The sequence below is a fragment of the Rhinichthys klamathensis genome, unplaced genomic scaffold (assembly GCF_029890125.1).
Source record: "Rhinichthys klamathensis goyatoka isolate OS25496 unplaced genomic scaffold, OSU_Roscu_1.1 h1tg000253l_1, whole genome shotgun sequence".
Taxonomy (NCBI): domain Eukaryota; kingdom Metazoa; phylum Chordata; class Actinopteri; order Cypriniformes; family Leuciscidae; genus Rhinichthys; species Rhinichthys klamathensis.
Window position 1 is genome coordinate 605438 of NW_026606775.1, and position 21367 is coordinate 626804.

The following is a 21367-nucleotide window of genomic DNA, read 5'->3' on the forward strand; positions in this document are numbered from 1 at the left end:
ACCTTCATAATCGAAAAATTGAGTTCTCTTGGTAAGCAAAATAATTATATTTTCTATCACAAAGAGTTTTCCTTGTTTAAATGTCGATTAAATAGTGTTTAAATATTAAATGCTAGTGTTATATGCATTCGTATGTAAAAGAGATTATAAGAGTTAATATTTTGTCTAAAATGTGAAGAAATATTGCGTGAATGGGTCAAATAATTAATGTTTCCGAGCTAAAAGTACTTTGAACAGTTAACAGATATTATTCTGGCGACATTTTGTCGTGTATTCGAGCTATGAGTTAATGGCCGATTGTGACGCACATTTAATACGAGCAGATGAGGTCTAAGCGCGTCATTTGGAACTTGCTCTCAGTGCATTTATGTGAATTTAATGTGCTAAAAAGTTAAACGAAATTGAAGTCAGAGATGTTTAATGTGTTTATATTTAGGTTAAATGTTGTAATGATGTATATTTTTGAGAGAAATGACTAATTGCATCTTTGGCCTTGTCTTTTGCAAGGTTGGGTTTTTTTTTTCCCTCCCTTTCCCTTGTTTTCTTTTTGGACACTTTTATTATATTTCCCCTTTCCATGTTCATTTGCTGAGACGGACGTTGCACATTCCTGGATGCTGAACGAGTTTGACGAAGATTTCGCACGTGTATTGTCCCCGTTGCACATCAGAAAGGAAGCCATTGTGAGCGGGAACTGGCGAGCCATGCCCATATAAGGACTGAGTCTTGAATCAAGGAAATGAGCTGAGTGGTAGGATTGTGCACACGTTTCTTTTCTGTATTGACTAAGCCTGAATTGCGGAAGAAGGATCTCGCGGAAGGATCATCAGACTGAAGCTGAAATTCGGTAACCTGATATAACTGACACTGTTGGTTGAGCACTAAATTGGACTTAGTGTGATTTCAAATTTTCCCCGTTGCTGTTATTTCTTTTTGATTGTTTCAAGTCCTTTTGTATTTTTATTATATTTTCATTTTTATATTTTTTATTCTGATTGAATATTGTATTGTTTTTTCTCATTTGTTTCCTATTTTGTTTCTAAGGTAACGAGAGTTGAAAGGAGAATTTAAAGGGTAATTGGGTGAAAAAGTTGTAGCTAGAATTAGATTTAAACATAGCTAAAATTAGGTTTAACTGTAATTAGAATTAAATTATTCTATTAACTAAATTATTATACTATAAATAGGTCAAATTAGCTTTATATATATATATATATATATATATATATATAATAAAAATAAAAAAAATAAAAGAAAGGGAAAATAAATTAGATTTATTAGCTTGAACCTAAATAGGACTTAACTCTAGTGTAAAGAAGTCACACTTTCACTTGTCCAGAACAAAACTTTTGCCGTCTTCCTGATTATTTATTATTTTTCCTCTTTTGAGTTATGTGACAATGTTTTGAAATTTTACTGCCTTGTCCTATTATCATTCTTCTATTTCTTTATTTTATTTACTAATTCCTCGAAATATACTTACCTGTTCTAACGCAGTTCAAGTGTGTCCTTGATTCTTTCCCCTTGTTGTTCACACGGTCTCTTGAGCGAGTCTAGTCTTCTGATCGCTGGTCCAAATCTTAGAGCGGTGCACCTTCTTCATGCTCATCTGCATATTTCGTAGTTTGAGAGTGGGGGTTGTGTTCTAGCCGCGAGGCGTGTTACACTTACATTTATTTAGTATAGGTCTATTTTATTGATTAATTTGAACCTTAAACCACAACAATAAATAATAATAATAATATGAAGAATAAGAAGCAGGAGGAGAAAAGTTTTATTCTGTCACGAAACTGCTGCTATTCCTCTGCTGTCATCGCTTCAGTGATCCTCACGCTGCTCGCGCGCAACAAAGCTCAGCTGATCATCATCGGGTTTGAAGATAACGGCTCCTCTCATCAGAGCCATTTGTTCGGGTCACAAGGTTTGTAAACTCGCCAAAGAAATATAAATACAGTACTCACTATACGTATATTCAAAGATATACATAAACTAAATGTATTATACATTACTACGTTTTAAAAAAAATTCAACTCGTTTATTGCAGTTCGTGGTATGAAGGTTTTAGCCGCGATGCTAACTAATCTAATGAACAAATGGAAATCATTTACTTATTGTCTTAGATTGTTTTAGTCATTCAATTCAACTTATTCTGTACAACTGTGTCTTCAAATTGCTGATATACAGTGGGGAGAACAAGTATTTGATACACTACCGATTTTGCAGGTTTTCCCACTTACAAAACATGTAGAAGTCTGTAATTTTTATCATAGGTACTCTTCAACTGTGAGTGACGGAATCTAAAACAAAAATCCAGAAAATCACATTGTATGATTTTTAAGTAATTCATTTGTATTTTATTGCATGACATAAGTATTTGATCACCTACCAAACAGTGAGAATTACGGCTCTCACAGACCTGTGTGTTTCTCTTTAAGAAGCCCTCCTGTTCTCCACTCATTACCTGTATTAACTGCACCTGTTAGAACCCATTACCTGTATAAAAGACACCTGTCCACACACTCAAACAAACAGACTCCAACCTCTCCACAATGGCCAAGACTGGAGAGCTGTGTAAGAACTTCAGATAAAATTGTAGACCTGCACAAGGCTGGGATGGGTTACAGGACAATAGGCAAGCAGCTTGGTGAGAAGGCAAACAACAGTTGGCGCAACCATTAGAAAATGGAAGAAGTTCAAGATGACGGTCAATCTCCCTCGGTCTGGGGCTCCATGCAAGCAGTGTTAATTTTGTCAGCAAATTTTGATTTAGTTTTAGTCTTAGTCTTTTGACTAAAATGGCATTTAGTTTTAGTCATATTTTAGTCATCTGAATTGTTTTAGTTTTAGTCTAGTTTTAGTCGACGAAATACAATAACATTTTAGTCGACTAAATCTACAGTAGATTTAGTCGACTAAAATATAATGGGTTTAGTTCAATTGTAATGCGTTAATTTAGAATTTCTCTAAAATTTCCAAACCCATTTACTCCCGGAGAAAACATCTATTAACCTATTAATATGAATGATTTTTAAGTTTGAACATGCAATACAGATACAGATTTAACTGCTGTTACTTAAAAAATATCTTAAAATTAAATAAAACCACTTTTCCTAAAGTACAACACAGTCTTCTTTACAATGAATGATATATGCATTCCTTATAACTACTTGCATACATCATTCTTTATTCTTTCAAGCAGACATATTTATTTGTATGAATTCAATATAATTAATCCTTATTAAAGCTATTAACAAACAGTGAATGCTTTTCTCTTTTTCTTTTGTTGCTTGATCAAAATTAAGGACACGGACCGCATTAGGTTTATTGCCACTGTCACTTTAAGACGTCGGATCATGTCCAATGACATGCGGATACAATTGCACTGATGCACATCCGATACACTCACAGTTTAAGACATAACCAGCATAGTTTACATGAATACTCTCTAAAACGGACATTTAGACAGACTGTTGTGTGTTTTTGTCCATTCAGACACGAAAGAGAGCTCAATTCAGTAGCCTACTCGCGCGCTGTAGGTGTATTGTGCATGACTGCACGCTTCGGGTTAGGTGTGTGCGCACAGAAAACCGCACCGAATAGAACTCTTTTTTGCATCGTCACTCTTTTTCAGATATATATGTCTGCTCTACTCATTCTCCCAGACGTTCATGCACTGTTCTTCCGTTGGCCAGAGGAGAACTGGCCCCCCGACTGAGTCTGGTTTCTCCCAAGGTTTTTTTCTCCATTCTGTCACCTGATGGAGTTTTGGTTCCTTGCCACTGTTGCCTTGGATTTTGGCTTGCTTAGTTGGGGACATTTAACATTTAATATTCAATAATATTATTGATCTGCCTTACTTAAGGTGGACGTTGACGCAATTTCTTTTAGAAACAAACTTTGTTATATTGTTATATTGTTTTTGTTATATTGTTTTCATGTTATCACTGTGAAGCGCTTTGATACAATCTGTATTGTAAAAAGCGCTATATAAATAAAGGTGACTTGACTTGACTTTCACATTTTTTAACGTTTTATGACCGCGGGGTAGATCACGTTACAGTAGCCTACAAATGTGCGCATCTACCACACACGCAGGACATCAGTTCTGACGGATCGCTTCCCAAATCGTCACTATCTAACATTTTCGTCTAGTTTTTATTCGTTGACGAAAATCTCATTAGATTTTCGTCATAGTCTTTGTCATTCAAAACTAGGTTTTATTTAGTTATCGTCTCGTTTTCGTCTGTGAAAAAATGTCGTTGACGAATAATTTTCGTCGTTATTTTCGTCAACGAAATTAACACTGCATGCAAGATCATGAGGAAGTTGAGGGATCAGCCCAGAACTACACGGCAGGACCTGGTCAATGACCTGAAGAGAGCTGGGACCACAGTCTTAAAGAAAACCATTAGTAACACACTACGCCGTCATGGATTAAAATCCTGCAGCGCACGCAAGGTCCCCCTGCTCAAGCCAGCGCATGTCCAGGCCCGTCTGAAGTTTGCCAATGACCATCTGGATGATCCAGAGGAGGAATGGGAGAAGATCATGTGGTCTGATGAGACAAAAATAGAGCTTTTTGGTCTAAACTCCACTCGCCGTGTTTGGAGGAAGAAGAAGGATGAGTACAACCCCAAGAACACCATCCCAACCGTGAAGCATGGAGGTGGAAACGACATTCATTGGGGATGCTTTTCTGCAAAGGGGACAGGACAACTGCACCGTATTGAGGGGAGGATGGATGGGGCCATGTATCACAAGATTTTGGCCAACAACCTCCTTCCTTCTAACCTGGGAAAACCCAGACAACTTCCGGCAAATTTAGATTTGCTCTGAAAGTTAGTCTGGCAAAGAGCTCATTCAAGTCCATTTCAAATCCGTCGAAATCGAGGCACAAATCAGAAACGTTGGGGCGGGCTTTACACGATGACGACAGCGCTGGGATTTTGAAGCAGATTTTGTAGCCTATATTACAAAGATGGATGCCGCCGTCGAACATCACTCGTTCGAATCAGCTATCGCGTCTCTTTTAAGCGTTTTGAACGTTTCCTTTTTGTTAAAAACCGAGCAAAGAACAACACTCGGAGATGTTTCTCCGCCGCTCTGCATACGTCATCTCCTTCATCGCTCTGATTGATTTTAGGTCTATCCGCGACGTCCGTTGGTGACGCCCCTCTGGAAATGATTTGTCTATGGCGCTTTGCCAGACCATAACTCAGTTACAACTGAGAATGGTCTGGTTTTAACCAGGCTACCTTCCTTCAGTAAGAGCATTGAAGATGGGTCGTGGCAGGGTCTTCCAGCATGACAACGACCTGAAACACACAGCCAGGGCAACTAAGGAGTGGCTCCGCAAGAAGCATCTCAAGGTCCTAGAGTGGCCTAGCCAGTCTCCAGACCTGAACCCAATAGAAAATCTTTGGAGGGAGCTGAAAGTCCGTATTGCCCAGCGACAGCCCCGAAACCTGTATCTAAATAAAAAATTGTCGACAAATATCTTCTTTGTTGTCGAGTAGTCGTTTGAACTCACGTGACCTAATGTAAGGGCCTGCAATATCGCGATTTGACCGCTACGGCACTGTAGCGCTAGAGTGTAATGCAGCCCTTACAAATGTTATTGCTGTACAAGAAAAAACAGCGCAAATTACATAGACAGTAAAAGAAAGGCGAATTATGACGGAGTGCAAACAAATCCGAACTAGCAAAGTTTGGGAAAGTTTCACAAAACTTCAAACCAAGAATGCTGTCGTGTGCAATACAAATAGGCTACATCCCGGCAAAAGAGTAGCCGGTGAGAAGTGAGTGTTCTCCAGCTGGAGCTAACTAACTAGCAGTAAATCTCTTTATTAGAGAATGCAATACTACTAATAATACTAATAATATTATCAATAATAATAATATAATTACAGTAATCTGATGATTTATTTTGCATAGAATTATAGTCTTATCACTTGCCTGTATTTTGTTCCATAATCACGAATACTTACAAAAGGAGATGTTAGGAAGAATATCATGGGAGTTACCTTTTCATACTGTAAATTAAAAGGTAAATGAGAACGTCTCTGTCAGCTCAATTGTCATGTAAAAAAGATTGTAATTTTATACTTATAATAATTGTTTGCAGATTAATAATAATTGTTTGCAGATTAATATTTGACCATTCTTTGTGTCCTGAAGTAAATGTCCCTTTTTCTGTTTTAGTTCTAAGAAAAGCAGTGGGCCTATTAAACAATGCTTAGAGAGCATTTGTGTTGGACCAAAATCTGAATGACCTGTTTAGTTGGCTCAAAGTTCATTAAAACAACTATTTCAAAAGCTGAAGGGATTTTCTTTTTTATATTATAGTTAGAATATGTATAACTCAATGTTTTAACTAATTGAAAAAGCTGAATAATCGTTCCAAACTTACTGATTAGTCGGCGAAATGATCGACGATTAGTCGATTAATCGTTCTAATAATCGTTAGATTAATCGATTATCAAAATGATAGTTTGTTGCAGCCCTGCAAACCTGGTCAAGAACTACAGGAAACGTATGATCTCTGTAATTGCAAACAAAGGTTTCTGTACCAAATATTAAGGTCTGCTTTTCTGAATACTTATGTCATGCAATAAAATGCAAATGAATTACTTAAAAATCATACAATGTGATTTTCTGGATTTTTGTTTTAGATTCCGTCACTCACAGTTGAAGAATACCTATGATAAAAATTACAGACTTCTACATGCTTTGTAAGTGGGAAAACCTGCAAAATCGGCAGTGTATCAAATACTTGTTCTCCCCACTGTAACTAATTAATAGCTGATTCCTGCTGTCATCATTGGCATTTGTTATGAATAACACATATAGTTTAATGGTCTGTTTTTGTTTACTTACTACAGGTGCCCTCATTCTCTCAAATATCCTTTTAAAGCCCTTGACTGGCCAATAAATATTATGTTGTGGATGGATATAATCAGCTTTGTTCTTTTGTTTCCCTAGAACAACCAGTAACTGTACATTTCTAAAGTAATCTGAAAATTTCAGAGGCAACATTGAATTACAGTAAATTACCTGCACTACATGCAAGTACTCTATTACTACGAACTTTTCTGTGTGAATTATGAAATTGTATTGTACTTGTGTTTTTTAACCAGTTATTCTCTAAAAAAAAAAACCTTCCCTCATGCTCTCTGTAGGAGCCAAATGTGTGTTTATCTTTTATTTGGGCCACTAGATGGTGCTGTAGGCTCATATATATATATATGTGAGGGGTCAACAGGTAGTTGGGAGATGTTGACCCCGGGAAGGGCAAACAAGTTTTTGACCGCTACGGCGGAGTTTGATAAACGCTGTTGTCGTGTTAAGTTCTGGGAATCTTCGTACTTGTGGACCTTGTGTGCTGTGTATCTGTGTGGAGGACAATAAAAAGGGTAATATTGCAACGAAGACGATGCCTCTGGATCTAATTTACACGTAACAACAGGTTCAACATTAGCCGCCTGACGTGTCATAACAAGTAGCTACGGGACAACAACTCTAGCATAGTATTAGACTGGCTATTATACTCTCAAATCTCATTCATTACTCAGAAAAATAATATCACAGGTTTGGCGCCAATAATGCTATGCATTTCTTATTATACCTTAATCATTTGCATTTGTTCTCGACTCATTACGTCATCAACGGCTGTAGAATTTTCTGAGGTATATATCTTCTCTTCATTTGTGAATGTGATTGAGTCTCCTTCTCTTTTTGTGGGCCCAGATGAGCTGTTGATTCTCTTTAATTCTGTTTGCTCAGATATTTTGGATGTAGTGGCCCCATATAAAGTTAGGAAACCAAAGATTAATTCAATACCCTGGCTTAATAATTATACTCGTTCTTTGAGGCAGGAATGTAGAAAGGCTAAACGAAAATGGAGAAAGGATAAACTACAGGTTTCTCTTCAAATTATGAGGCAGTGTTTTTCAGACTATCAGGCTGCTGTGAGAAATGCGAGGCAAAATTATTTCTCTAATGTCATTGCACAGAAATGTAATGACCCTAGAGCCCTTTTCGCAACGATAAATACACTTCTAAAACCAATTGGCTGTTCTGCTTTGACACCTTCGTTGGAAACATGTGACAGGTTTCAAACATATTTTATAGAAAAAGTGGAGAAGATTAGATCTAGTCTTCCTTTATTGCCAGTTGAGACTGTGTTGAAAAGCTAGTGTCAAGAGTTTTGACCTCTTTGAGTCGGTGTCAGTGGCGCAAGTTAAGGACATCATTATTCATTTGAAGCGTACATCTGATGTTTGTAATGTGACTCCTTTACGTCTTCTCAAGGAATTGGTGGATGTTTTTGGACCAAGTATTGCCTCTATTATTAATAGCAGTCTGCATAATGGGATTGTTCCAACGGCTCTCAAGCAAGCGGTTATTCAGCCGCTTCTTAAAAAGCATAACTTGGATCCTTTTGAATTGAAGAATTATCGGCCTATTTCAAAATTTTCATGCTTGTCAAAGGTTTTAGAGAAGGTGGTTTATGCACAGCTGATGTTATTTTTAAGTAAACATGAGATCCTAGATAAATTTCAGTCCGGTTTTAGGGCAGGTTATAGTACGGAATCAGCACTCTTGAGAGTTGTTAATGACCTTCGTTTAATCCAAGATGCAGGTAATGCTGCAGCTTTGATTTTATTGGACTTGAGTGCGGCTTTTGATACTGTAGACCATGCGATTCTCATAGAGCGGTTATCCCAATTGGTTGGAATACGTGGGACAGTTTTAAAGTGGTTCAAGTCGTATCTTACTGATAGAACATTTTCAGTAAAGTATGGTAACTTTGTATCAACAGTAGTGCCCGTCACTTGTGGGGTTCCTCAGGGTTCTGTTATAGGCCCTATTTTATTTTCTTTGTACATGTTACCCCTGGGTTTGATTTTTAAAAAATATGGCATGTCGTACCATTTGTATGCCGACGATACACAAATCTATCTCCCGTTGAAATCAGGAGAGAATTGTGGTTCTAATTCACTGTTGGCATGCCTGGAGGAGGTTAAGAGCTGGATGACTCATAATTTGGTTCAGTTAAATCAAAGTAAAACTGAGATCATGTTTTTCGGCCCTGCCAGAAGATGCCTTGATATTGCAACATATTTTGGCACATGGTCAGATTATTGCCATGACCAAGTAAAAAACTTAGGTGTTGTGTTTGACCCAGAGCTGAAATTTGACAAGCAGATTAATGCTGTGGTTAAGAGTTGTTTTTTCCAGATTAGGACTATTGCACGCTTAAAACCTATTCTGTCGAGAAAAGATTTAGAAAAGGTTATTAATGCCTTTGTTCTGTCCCGCCTTGACTATTGTAATGTTTTGTATGTAGGGTCCAGTCAGACCACTATATCACGCTTGCAGTTAGTTCAGAATGCGGCGGCACGGCTGCTGGTGGGTGCTAAGAAAAGTCATCACATTTCTCCTGTTTTAGCATCTCTCAGGTGGCTACCTGTGGATTTCAGGATAAAATATAAAACTCTGCTGTATGTTTTTAAAGCAGTGCATGGGATAGCTCCTGCTTATATATCTGAGCTTATTGCTCTTCACCAAGCACCTAGGTCTTTAAGATCAAATAATAAATCATTGCTCTCAGTCCGTCGATCTCATTTAAAGTCAAAAGGAGATCAGGCCTTTGCTGTTGCGGGTCCGAGGCTTTGGAATAGTCTGCCTCTTGAATTAAGAGAGATCACTTCTTTAAATGTATTTAAAACCAGTGTTAAAAATTATTTCATGTCTTTAGCCTTTGAGAGGTTGGGCTAGTATTTATATTTGTAAGTTGCATGTTGTTTTTATGTGTTGTTTGTTTTATGTGGTTGATTGTACAGCACTTTGGTCTGCAGGCGCAGTTGTAAAGTGCTTTATAAATAAAATAACCATAACCAAAATAACCATTTGAATATAAGACATTTGAACTCTGAATTATAGCCTAAAAGATTATGGTTAAAAGTACATAAAAGATGACTATTACAATTATATAAGCATTTAGAATTTGTCATTCATATACTGCTTATTATTTCACAGCTACCAAAGCAATGAAGAATCAAAAATGGACACCAACCTATTTGTTCCTCAGTATCTTCATGTTTTATTCTGGATGGTTCTGGATCACTCTTGTCTTCAATCTCCACTTTAATAACCTCCATCTCCTCTTTAATAAACTCCGTCTGCTCTTTAATAAACTCCATCTCCTCTTTAATAAACTCCGTCTGCTCTTTAATAAACTCCATCTCCTCTTTAATAAACTCCGTCTCCTCTTTAATAAACTCCATCTTTAACAGTCACACAGATTTCAGCTGCTACTCCTGGAGTTTGTCCTTCTCTTGTAGGATGATGTGAATATTCCCAGTATTTATTGGTGAATTGTTGTGGGAGGGGCTTCACTGCAGGTGTGAACTGTGATCACTGTGTGATACTGACGCCCACAGGACCAGATCTGGGAAAATCAAAGATAAGTTACTTAATTTATCCTGGAATACTTTAACAGCAAAACACACGTGGTGCTTCAAATATATTTAGCTCAAATATAGAGCATTTTGAGTTACATATTGGTAGTGTATGAAAAAGCTCTTGCTAATTTTTATGTAACCCAGAATATTATTATGTTTAAATTATTATTATATTATATATTAGACGACAAAAATCCACTTAATATTCAGACTGAATAGAGGAGGTTGTAGTATAAGTAACAATTGTTTTAAAAATTAAATTCTACATGTTTCAGTAGCAAAGTTGTTTTGAAACAACGCCAATGTCTAGTAACGTTATAAACTGTACAATGCAAATAAAAATAGAATTTAAACAACTTTACCATTCAAATAATATAGTTTTGACAAAACAAAAAAATTATTAAATGATAAAACTCAAATTTGAGCCTAATTAATGATTATGTAATTAAAGTTTTATGAACAAACTGAAAGAAAATTCTCTCTCTGACAGAAGGTGGCGCTTGTGGAAAAGCAGAAATACAGTGGTTACTCCTGAACACAAGCAGCGCTGCGCTTATAAACACTACTTTATTAGGCATCACTGAGGAAAGATACCATTGATTCCATCGAAACTTTTATGAACACAGTAATTTCCCTTCAGATATACATTCGAATAAAAACTCAGATCTGAACTAATCATGAATGGTCCATTTCAGTGTCAGAAAGAGAGTTTGCAGGTTTGGTTTCTGTAGCCTTTAATAGTATTTTTAGTCATGTACTTTAAGTTGAGGAGTAAAACATTAAAAACACATTGATAGGTGATTAACACACAAAGTGATGATCCTGTGGTTTGTCTGACACTAATGACGTGCATGATGTGCCAATTTACAGAAGATCTCAGACATCAGCATAATGAATGAGGTGAAAACAGGGACTATTGAACGAGATAAAGATGATTTTCAGCAGCTCAGTTAAACGTGTTTGTTAGACTGTTAATTTGCTAATTGACATTGTTTTGCTCTAGGGCCTCTTCTCAATTGTTAAAAGATCATTCAAGAGTACATTCATCTACTATTGAAACAAGTAAAAGATGTGTTCGACTTGAAGCGGTGCTGCACAGACTGATCGATGTACGACATGTAAGTACTGTGAGCCGCTCTCTAATCACTCTCTCTGTACTTTGAAACATACATTTCTCACACACCGATCGGTCTGCGCAGCGCCGCTTCAAGTCGAACACACCTCAAGTCTATATGAGAGAGTCATTCATTCAAACATTGAGCAATAAAGCTGGAGTTAAAGAGTACATCATCATATCCTTTGTGTAGATTCATAAATGTAAATGTTACATCCCTCTACCCGTCTAGGGGAAGTAACAAAGGAACTTGTTATGACACACTAAGGTTGTTAAAGGGATACTCTACTGGTTTTTCATATTAAACTATGTTATTCCCTTAACTAAGAGGAGTTGATACATACCTCTCTCGTCTCAGTGCGTGCACTCAATCGCTGTCTTGCGGCGAAACTTTGTTAGATCTTATCTCAGCCCTGTTCATTCAATACGTGCCCAGAAGAGAAGCGACCAAACACCTCCACGTTTTCCCTATTTAAATACAGTTACTAGAGTAGTGTAACTCGACCAAGAACGGTGACACAAAATAAAACGTTGCGCTTTTCTAAGCGTGTAAAATGGATAACTATATTGTATGGCAGAATACCATAGCAAGTGCTTGAGAGCACTTCGACTCGGCGCAGTAATATCATCTCTCGTGAAAAGTCCGCTCCCGTTGGAATGAGAGGGAGGAGGAGAGGGAGTGGGGGAGAGGATTTTTCACGAGAGATGATATTACTGCGCCGAGTCGAAGTGCTCGAAGTGCTCAACGACCAAGACTTGACAGAGCAGCAATCAAGTGTTAGACAGGTCATTACGTGAGGAATTTTTTTGTCCAATAATTAGAATCTCTGTTTTTTCTGTTTGTTCGAATTTTGCCTTAAGCCTAGTTCACAGTACATGATTTTAAGCCCGATTTAAGCCCGATTTGCAAATCGTTGAGCTCGCAGACAGGTCAGGGTGTTATCGCGTGCAAATCGCGGGGGATTAGCGGGCGATGAATGCTCGCCAATCTGTTAGTATGAAAGAGCCAACAACGCTTCAAAGACGCTCGCAGACGCGTCGCCGAGCCCAGAAAAATATCTAGCATGCTAGATATCCAGAGCTGTCACGAATCAAGCTCATGTGATGTCATGAGCTACAGCCAATCAGACCAAGGCATGTTCGCATGTTGTGTTCTTCATCTTCTTCGCTGGGTATTGGCGCACGAGCTGTTTCGCGTCATTTCCGGTTCGTTTTATCGCGTGATTTTTCGTGACAAAACGTGGTTTGTAGACAAGATAGAATCGTTGGGTGACAGAGTTGTTGTCAACTCGTGTAGTGCGTTACCTCCTGTTGCGGATCAATCACGTTGTGTCTTGTGGTGTTGACTAGCTTAACAACTTGAACACTCCTGATTTCACAGAGAGCAAGTCATGTAGTGTGAACCGCACAGTTCAGCCCGATGGTTTAAAATCATGAAGTGTGAACTAGGCTTTAGGGAGACTACAATGCACCCCCTGATGCTGATGCTGTAAGTAGACGGTTGCATAGTTATAATTTTCTCCCTGATATTATCAATCTTATAAGTAAAGAAGTTCATAAAGTCATTACTGTTGTGCTGCTTGGAAACTTCTGGGCTTGAAACTTTATTTTTCAACAGTTTAGCAACTGTTTCAAATTGTTTATTTTCTTCTAATAGGGTTGAAAAATAAGCAAAGTCCACTTATGACGCCCTTATCGATTCCTTATTTAATTATCAGAAAGCTGTAAGCAAGGCAAAAAATACCTACCTCTCCAATATTATTAGGGCCAATATTAGCAATTCGAAACTTTTATTTTCCATTATTAATTCTGTAGTAATTCAACTTTTGAGTAATAACATCAAAAGTCCTCACTTATTTCCTGTGAGGACTTTCTTGATTTCTTTAGCAATAAAGAAAGAAAGAACGAAAGAAAGATTATTTAGAAAGAAAGATAGATAGATTAGTTAGAAAGAAAGAAAGATAGATTAGTTAGAAAGAAAGAATATATTTAGGCACACAGAAGGAGCTTTCTGGCCATGACATACAGGCTGCCAGGCGTCCTGTTGGTTTATGCAAAACACCACTGGCATGTTGTGCAGACAAGGACGTGGTGTCCCTTGAGGTCTGGTAGAAAAGCTCTCAGGGCTAACCAAACTGCTCTCATTTCCAAGCAGTTGATCTCTTCTCCAGGCTCGACCAGAGTCCGGAGACAGGCTTGCCCTCATGCAGCGCTCCCCAACCTTGGTTGGAGGCGTCTGTAAAAATCACTTTTCTCCTGGAGGCCACGTCTACACTCACACCCGACTGGTACCAGTCTCGGGCTTTCCAAGAGACCAGAGCTACCAAACAGCACTGGTTCACCGTAATGTGCAGGCGGCCCGACCACCATGCATGGGCTGACACACAGCTTTTGAGCCAGTGCTGAAGACGGTGCATAAACAGTAGTCCTAGCTGGAGTACTGATGAAAAAAGAAAAGAACGAAAGAAAGATTATTTAGAAAGAAAGATAGATAGATTAGTTAGAAAGAAAGAAAGATAGATTAGTTAGAAAGAAAGAATATATTTAGGCACACAGGTCTCAGGTCATGACTCAGGTCAGGCCGCCATGAGACCCGAGCAGCCTTTGCACTTGCGAGAGAATTTGTTTGGTAGTTATCAATCTGAACAGCCGTCTCATGAAGGCTTTTTTCAAATGACTCAGGTCTAAAAGGGGGCGTGTGCCGCCGTCTTTCTTTGGTACGAGAAAATAATCGCTGTAAAACCCTGACCAACTCAGCAGGAGGGACCGGTTCGATCCCCCCTTTTGCTAGTAAATTTTTCACTTCGGTGCGAAGCACGTGAGCCACGTTGCTTTTCACCGAGGTCTTGACGACCGCGTCGATATTGTATGCCCTTGACGTTAACGAGTCCTCTTATCGATGCTCCTGCTCTGAGTCAGCCTTAGTATGTAGGCTACAGACCGTGAACTCACAACTGTCCCTTTTGTCCTTTATCAAGCACCATAGCATGGCGTCCAAAGCGAATTTTTGTACCGCCAAAGTCTTATTTGATCGGTGAGTAATGTAGTTGAATTGCTGCGCTTGTGACAGGGCGCATGTTAAACTGAACGAGCAGAGAGAGAGAGAGCCCCGGTCGCGCGTGCGCTAGGGCTGGGACAACGCGTTGGCGTCATCGATGACGTCGACGCAAAATATTCGCGTTGATTCGTCAGACCCAAAACAAAGACGGCGGCGCCGGAGAGTAGTATAGCAACACGAGTGGCTCCTCAGACTTTCAGAAGTGCCAGGCGGCACGCACGACAATGCATGCGAGAGATGTCGCCGTCATGTTTTTGTTTAGGCCGCAGTTCCGAGATTCCTGTCTGTTGGATTTATTACAGCACGTGAATTCATCAGTTTCTCCCGAAATACATGAAAGTAAGTGGCCGGTGAACTGGGAGAAACTATAAATGTATTGTTTTACTATAAATTAAATGTATTTAAATGTCTGAAACCTAAAATAAACATTATGTGGTCAAAAACACTGAACAGTTGTGATATAGCCTATGATGACAAGCGCTGAGCGCGTCCGTCTTTGGCTCAGCGCCAGCCATAGTGCGAAAGCACAGTTTGAATCTGGCAGTGATGTCACGTCACTGTACATTCACTCCTTAGTGCTCAGTTGCTGCAGAGCGTGCCGAAATCGAAATTGCTGATGAGATATAGAGGAACATATCTAGTGGAAAATGAGAATGTTACGAAAATAAGAATGCAGTACTTTGCACTTATATAGTCTTTTATTTTGGAATTTTAAGAGCAATAAACATATATTGCAATGTTAAGGAATTCATGTTTTTTTTTCATTCAGATATGTAAATTTATAAAGTGCTATTAGTCAATTAATGGGGAGATAATCGATAATCAAATCGAATCGAAATCGAATCGGACTGGAAAAACGAATGGTTAGATTAATCGATGCATCGAAAAATAATCGCTAGATTAATCGTTTAAAAAATAATCGTTTATCCCAGCCCTAGCTCTCTCTTCGGAGCAAGGCTTCACCGTCTCAAAACTAAGCGCTTTCTTGCTCTCTCTCCCTCGCACATATTAATCAAAATAAACGACACGATGGTAAGATCGGGAGACTAAAGTTTCATGTGGAGCATTCGGAGATTTGTTTTTCCTGAATTAGGCTACTGCTGGGTGTGAATTGTGCTAAAATACGTTGCCTTATCTTCTCTGAAAAGCGTTCTGCACATTCAGTTGACATAAACCACACTTTAAATAAATGGGAAAAAAAACTATCCATTGATGAAATGTTTTCTGTGATGACACACACATCTTGTGGGATGTCCCAACGCGCCGGGATAAATCACACAACGCGCACACGTCCGATAATGACGCGTCCCATTCGCGAACTACCCTGATAGCACACGTACATCACAGAGATGTCTATTTGATGTGTGTGTTTACATCTGGAAGACGCATTTTTTAGAGTGTTTGCTCATCTGCAATACGTCTATAGGACGTTTCCTGTCAGATGTCAAATAGACGTTTAGAAGATGTCTTTAAGATGTAATGATTTAGAATGTATGTTAAACTGACATCTTAAAGATGTCTATCAGATGTTAGTAAACAGCAGATGGTTTCCAGATGAAGTGATCTTTAACAGACATCTTGCAGAAGTATGTGTGCTATCTCGGTAATGACTCATTTGAACCGATTCGTTTTAATGAATGGTAAAAACAACTTCTCTTTCCAACACTGAACTCACGGGACATTTAATCAGTGTATAACTAATCGGTAACACTTTACAATAAGGTTTCATTTATTACATAAATAACATAAAAAGTAAAGTTTGCTTACTCAAGTGTAAGCTTTAAAACAAATAAAACCACTTGTTTTTTTCCCCGAAAAAGCATATGACTACTTATTTCCACACAGTGCATCAGGAATCGATAAGAGAATCGTTAAAGGATCGATAAGCAGAATCGATAGTGGCATTGATATTGATAAAATCTTATCAATTGCCATCCCTAGTCGCAGGGGGGGCTGGGAGACCCGAGGCGCCGGTTTGGCTGGCTGAGAGGGCTTGTGGTGGCTCGACACAGAGCTGGAGCATTTTGGGCAGGAAGTGTTTCATGGCCTGAGAAGACTTCTGTGCCTCGGTGAACTTCTCAGAAAATCCCTTGACCGTCGGGCCGAAGAGGCTGGTGCTAGAGATGCGAGAGTCGAGAAATGCCGTCCTGTCAGCCTCCTTGATGTCCGTGAGGTTAAGCCACAGGTGGCGCTCGAGCACAACAAGGTTCGCCATGCTTCTGCCGATCGCCTGGGCGGAAGCCTTTATGGCGCGTTGCGCTAAGTCAGTAGCGCTGCGCAGGTCGCGGAATGCATCGGGGTTCGGGCCTGACTCGTCCATAGACTGGAGAAGCTTTGCCTGATAAACCTGCAACACCGCCATGGTGTGCAGGGCCGATGCAGCCTGACAGGAAGCTGTGAAGGCGCGTCCGGTGAGGGCTGAGGTGTTACGGCAGGGCTTTGAGGGGTGAACCGCTCTCGATCTCCAGCCAGCAGCAGTGGGTGGACACAGGTGGGCGGCGACTGCTTCCTCTAGCGGCGGTAACTTCTCATAGCCTCTTTCCGCGGCGCCATCGACAGACGAGTGCGTCGCGGAAGAGGAGGCGCTCGTGCGCTGAGTATGGCGCGTGCCATGACTTCGCTAGCTCTTGAACTTCTGGAAAGAAAGGCGCTGGTTTGTGACGGGGGGCCTGCTGGTGCCCTGGCAGAAACCATCCGTCCACCCGACTCCTAGGAGTCCGACCATTCCTCTTTAGACGCAGCAATGGAGAGGCTGTCTTGTTCTTCATCCGATCCGCCGAAGGAGACGAGGGCAGTCACAAGAGGCGCTGATCTGCCTGTGTAAACACCAGGAAGCACCCGGGGACGTGGCCGGCGTGGACTCGCTGAACTCCATGTGCTCGGGCTGCCGCTTCTTTTTCCTCAGCTGAAGTAGTGCCGTGAAAGGAAGGTTAGGAAGAGCGGTGTCGCTGTCAGAAAAGAGAGCTAACCGCTTCCGCAGCGTCGAGATGGGTAGGCTCTCATTGCGAGAGCAGTCCGGGGCGGACAGTGCAGCTTCGGCGTGGGCCCAGACACGTTGCGCACTCTGTGTGCCCGTCGTCCTCGTGCAGGCGAGCACCAGGTTCAGCACGCTACTGTTGCCACACACACGTGACCCACACCTCAGTTGAACTGCTGACTAGGTTGTCGTCAACTTTTTCGTTGTTGTCATGACAGCGCACGCACGTGCATACCAGATGCGCGCGCATAGATGCGCGCTTTCCAATTCGAAAAATGGAGAAAGAGACTGAGTCTGAGGCACCGCATCGCCATCATCAATTAAAAAAAGAAGGTGTGGGTACAAGAAAGACTGGGAAAATGAATATTTGTGGCTGAAAGGTGTTGAGGGGGATACCGAGAGGGAGTTTTATAAAAAAAAAAGTAAAAAATGTTCCTGTGGTGTTGAGCAACTACAATTCCTGTTAATCCTATAGTTTTATATTATAATTTATTTAAAGTGAATAAATTGTAATGAAAAATAAATCAAATTAAATGCTAAAGTAAATCGTAAGTGGAAGTGCATCTGTCAATTCATTGAATGTTCAAACTATTATGAATCTTTATTTAGAAAAAATACACATTGGTTGGCCTATTCATGTATATCAGCAATTACACATATTTAGGGGAATAGAGCATTATTAATATACTATGTAAGGTGGTATGTGCTAGAAATGGGTAAACCACTATCAGTGAGTCTGCCCGTGGGGTGGGGGCACCGCCGCGCCTGTCCCACATTGTCCCTCAGAAACATACCCCTTGTCCCCCCTTGGGCTTATTAGCAGGTGGTCACCCTAGTTCAGAGGTGCTCGGTCATTGGATGTGCAGTTGCTGGATCACAGCCAATGAGTGAGCAAGACGCTCTACTGTGTCTCGCTGTGCAGCTGCACTGCGTTTTAAATTATGCTTCAATATTTCGAGGAAAAGGAGTTTACCCACTGCGTATTAGCTACGCAATACGGAGTGTCTGTTCTCGAAAGGGAACTCACACTTATTTAAAAATAAAAAATATTAAATTACCATTGTAACCAGTTGGTGGTTGTTGAGCACCGCTTTATTAGCTATTTTCACTCCCTAATATTGATTTTTTCCCTCTTGTTTTGCTTTTAAATTAATATCAAGAAATTATGAATGATAATAATTTAAGTTAATTTTATCTACACCTCAAATTAAGCTCAGTGGTTTATAATCAGCCCCACAGTTTTACAACTTTCTTGAGAACTAGGTGGCTCTGGTGCTGCTGCCCTCAAATGTTAGTCTGGAGCCCTGTGAACTTAACCCTTTAAGCGACAAAGTCGCAAAATTGCGACAAGACGTCATACTTAATAAAACAGGCTGTAGATCATAATATGGTGTAATATCTAATTTGTATTCCCTACCACTAGATGGCAGACATGTAATACTTCGATTCAAGATCAAAATGACGTCATGTTCCTATGTAAAGTGTTGGAGGAAACAGCAGAGCAAGTGAGCGATCGTGTCATTGATGCGGAAGCAGTTCAGTTCAGAGCGTCTGAGTAAATTGTGAGATTTGTGAGAGAAAATCGTCAAATGGCGAATAAAAACTTGTACCGTGAGGATGTATTGCAAATGTTATTCGCCGATTCTGACTCTGAAGGGGAATATTTGCCTTTTGTAAATGATGATCAGCCGTCTAATGATCGCGCTTCTCCCGGTACATCTTTGCCGCGCAATCGTGCCGCCCGCGCCTCTCCCGGTACAACTTTGAAGCGCAATGGTGCCGAGGATTAAAAAAATAAAACATGCAAATAAGTTCAAACATCAGTTCAATATCTACTATTTCCTGAATATTATGAAATTCAAGAGGGCCGCCCCTGATGACGTCATAATATGCAAATTAGAATAGTATATTTACACCCCACATAAACTTTCAGTCATCCCCAACATTTGTCTAATTTACAGTAGATCTCTTTCTTTAAGCCCTTTCAAGCCAAAAGCTTTTGAAATTTTGATGTCAAAATCCGGCATTTTTTCGAAAAAACCTTGGCGCCTAAAGAGTTAAAATAAAACTACACATTGTAATTTCTGGACGTTATGTATTTTACCAAGGCATTTACAGTAATACAGTCAAAATAGGGGGGGAAATGTAGCCTACATTTTCAGCCTGTGCTCCTAAAAAAATATCAGTTATGGGCTACAACAGCGTTCCCAGTAAAATCAGTTAGTCTCTGGAGCCCTAAACAGAGTCTGTAAAAACACTCTACCAACATATTATTAGACTCTAATAATTATAAACCAGGACACACAACGCTTTTCATTACATTGGCCCATAAACACACAAACTCGAGGAGCTGGTTAGTTGATGTTAAACTCTGTAATCTGGTAACATCTCTCACCTGCAGACTGGAAATATACGGCATCCGAAGAAAATATTCCACATTTTTCCTTCATTCACGATCGTTAACAGCGTCACTTTCAGCCTCAACTGGTGAAAGTTTCAGCTCGTCTCTCTCGCGCTTCTGTCTTCTGCGCATCCCCAGTGCGCAGACTCAGAGTGTCATATTTCTTAAAGGGGCTGAAAGTATTCCTTATTCCTAAATGGGGAGGCTGCAGACCTGGAGCCGGTAGATATACGCCCCTGGCAGTTTTACGCCCCTGTTTTTCCTGATACGTTCACTCTCTTCCTTCAGCCTACAGAAGACTATTTGTTTTTGTGAATTGAAAAATAAAAAATACACATAGTTGGATCAACTATGTGTTATGACAAGTAATGATATGACCTACTGCAGTTGTTGCAGTAGGCCTATTCACCATAGGTTTTAATATACAGGATACTGAGTGAAATATGTTGTTGTGAATTTATATAAAGTTACATTTAGATATTAACCAAATTTAGCCCATTAGACAGCCTACCATGTAATCATATTGATCCTCGATGAAATATCTGCTGTAGGCTACTATTCTCTATTGATCGTCATACAGCTACAAAACAGTGTCCTACACAGCATTTTATGAAGACAAACACAATATATCCCTTTTCTAAAATTCCAAGGGCCATTTAGAAGAAAGAGACAATATTGTTGTTCACACAAAAAATATATATATATTAACACTATTTATGAATTATAATCCGCTGTGGTTTGCCACTCTTCTTTAGCTATTTTTCTATCCTCCTGTCAAAGGGCTCCCGCTGACTGATAAAAAAAAAATTAAACATAAAGAAAAATATAGCTGCGAGCAGCGATTACGGGCCCAAGCCGGTGGCACCGCAACCCCGGTGCCTTTAGTTACCTAAAGGCACCGGGGTGGCGGTACCACCGGCTTTGGCCCTTCATCGCTGCTCGCAGCTATATTTATATATATATATATATATATATATATATATATATATATATATATATATATATATAAAGCCGGTGGCACCGCCACCCTGGTGCCTTTAGGGTTATTGTGCACGACGTGCAAAAACGTAACCCTGCTTTGACTGTCGAAAAGAAGTGTGCTGTAGAGCTTGTATCAGTGTGGGCTCTGCAAAAGTGTGCATTGAGGGCACATATCAACCACAAAGTATGCGAGAGCAACCTTCTGAAAGGTCAGGTCTACATCCAGGTCTACATCTGCCGTGTGTTTACATCATAGTAGTGAAGTTTGAAGCAATCAGGTGATTTCAAAGCTTTTTGAAAGTGACAGACTTCCTGCTGCCAGTTGGTGGCGCTATAACCGGGGTGGCGGTGCCGCCGGCTTTGGCCCTTT

The 21367-nt window shown here is 39.9% G+C and overlaps 1 protein-coding gene and 1 long non-coding RNA gene across 3 annotated transcripts in view; one reads left to right on the forward strand and one right to left on the reverse strand.

Moving 5' to 3' along the window:
• Positions 1–6424, forward strand: part of LOC130101159 (uncharacterized) — a 54810-nt gene extending 48386 nt beyond the window's left edge. The window contains exon 2 of the long non-coding RNA XR_008808953.1: positions 6292–6424. This is a non-coding gene — a long non-coding RNA (uncharacterized LOC130101159). The remainder of the gene's footprint in view (positions 1–6291) is intronic.
• Positions 1–20152, reverse strand: part of LOC130101145 (zinc finger protein 70-like) — a 31080-nt gene extending 10928 nt beyond the window's left edge. Inside the window, exons 1-2 of one of the 2 annotated variants that reach the window (XM_056266733.1) lie at positions 20011–20152; positions 10079–10453 (exon numbers count right to left, since the gene is read on the reverse strand). In XM_056266733.1, the coding sequence (XP_056122708.1) occupies positions 10079–10289 (211 nt within the window). In that variant the 5' untranslated portion in view covers positions 10290–10453; positions 20011–20152. Of the gene's footprint in view, positions 1–10078; positions 10586–20010 lie in introns of those variants that run through there. The other variant, XM_056266732.1, reaches the window with a different exon arrangement.
• Between the last annotated feature and the right edge of the window lie 1215 nt (positions 20153–21367).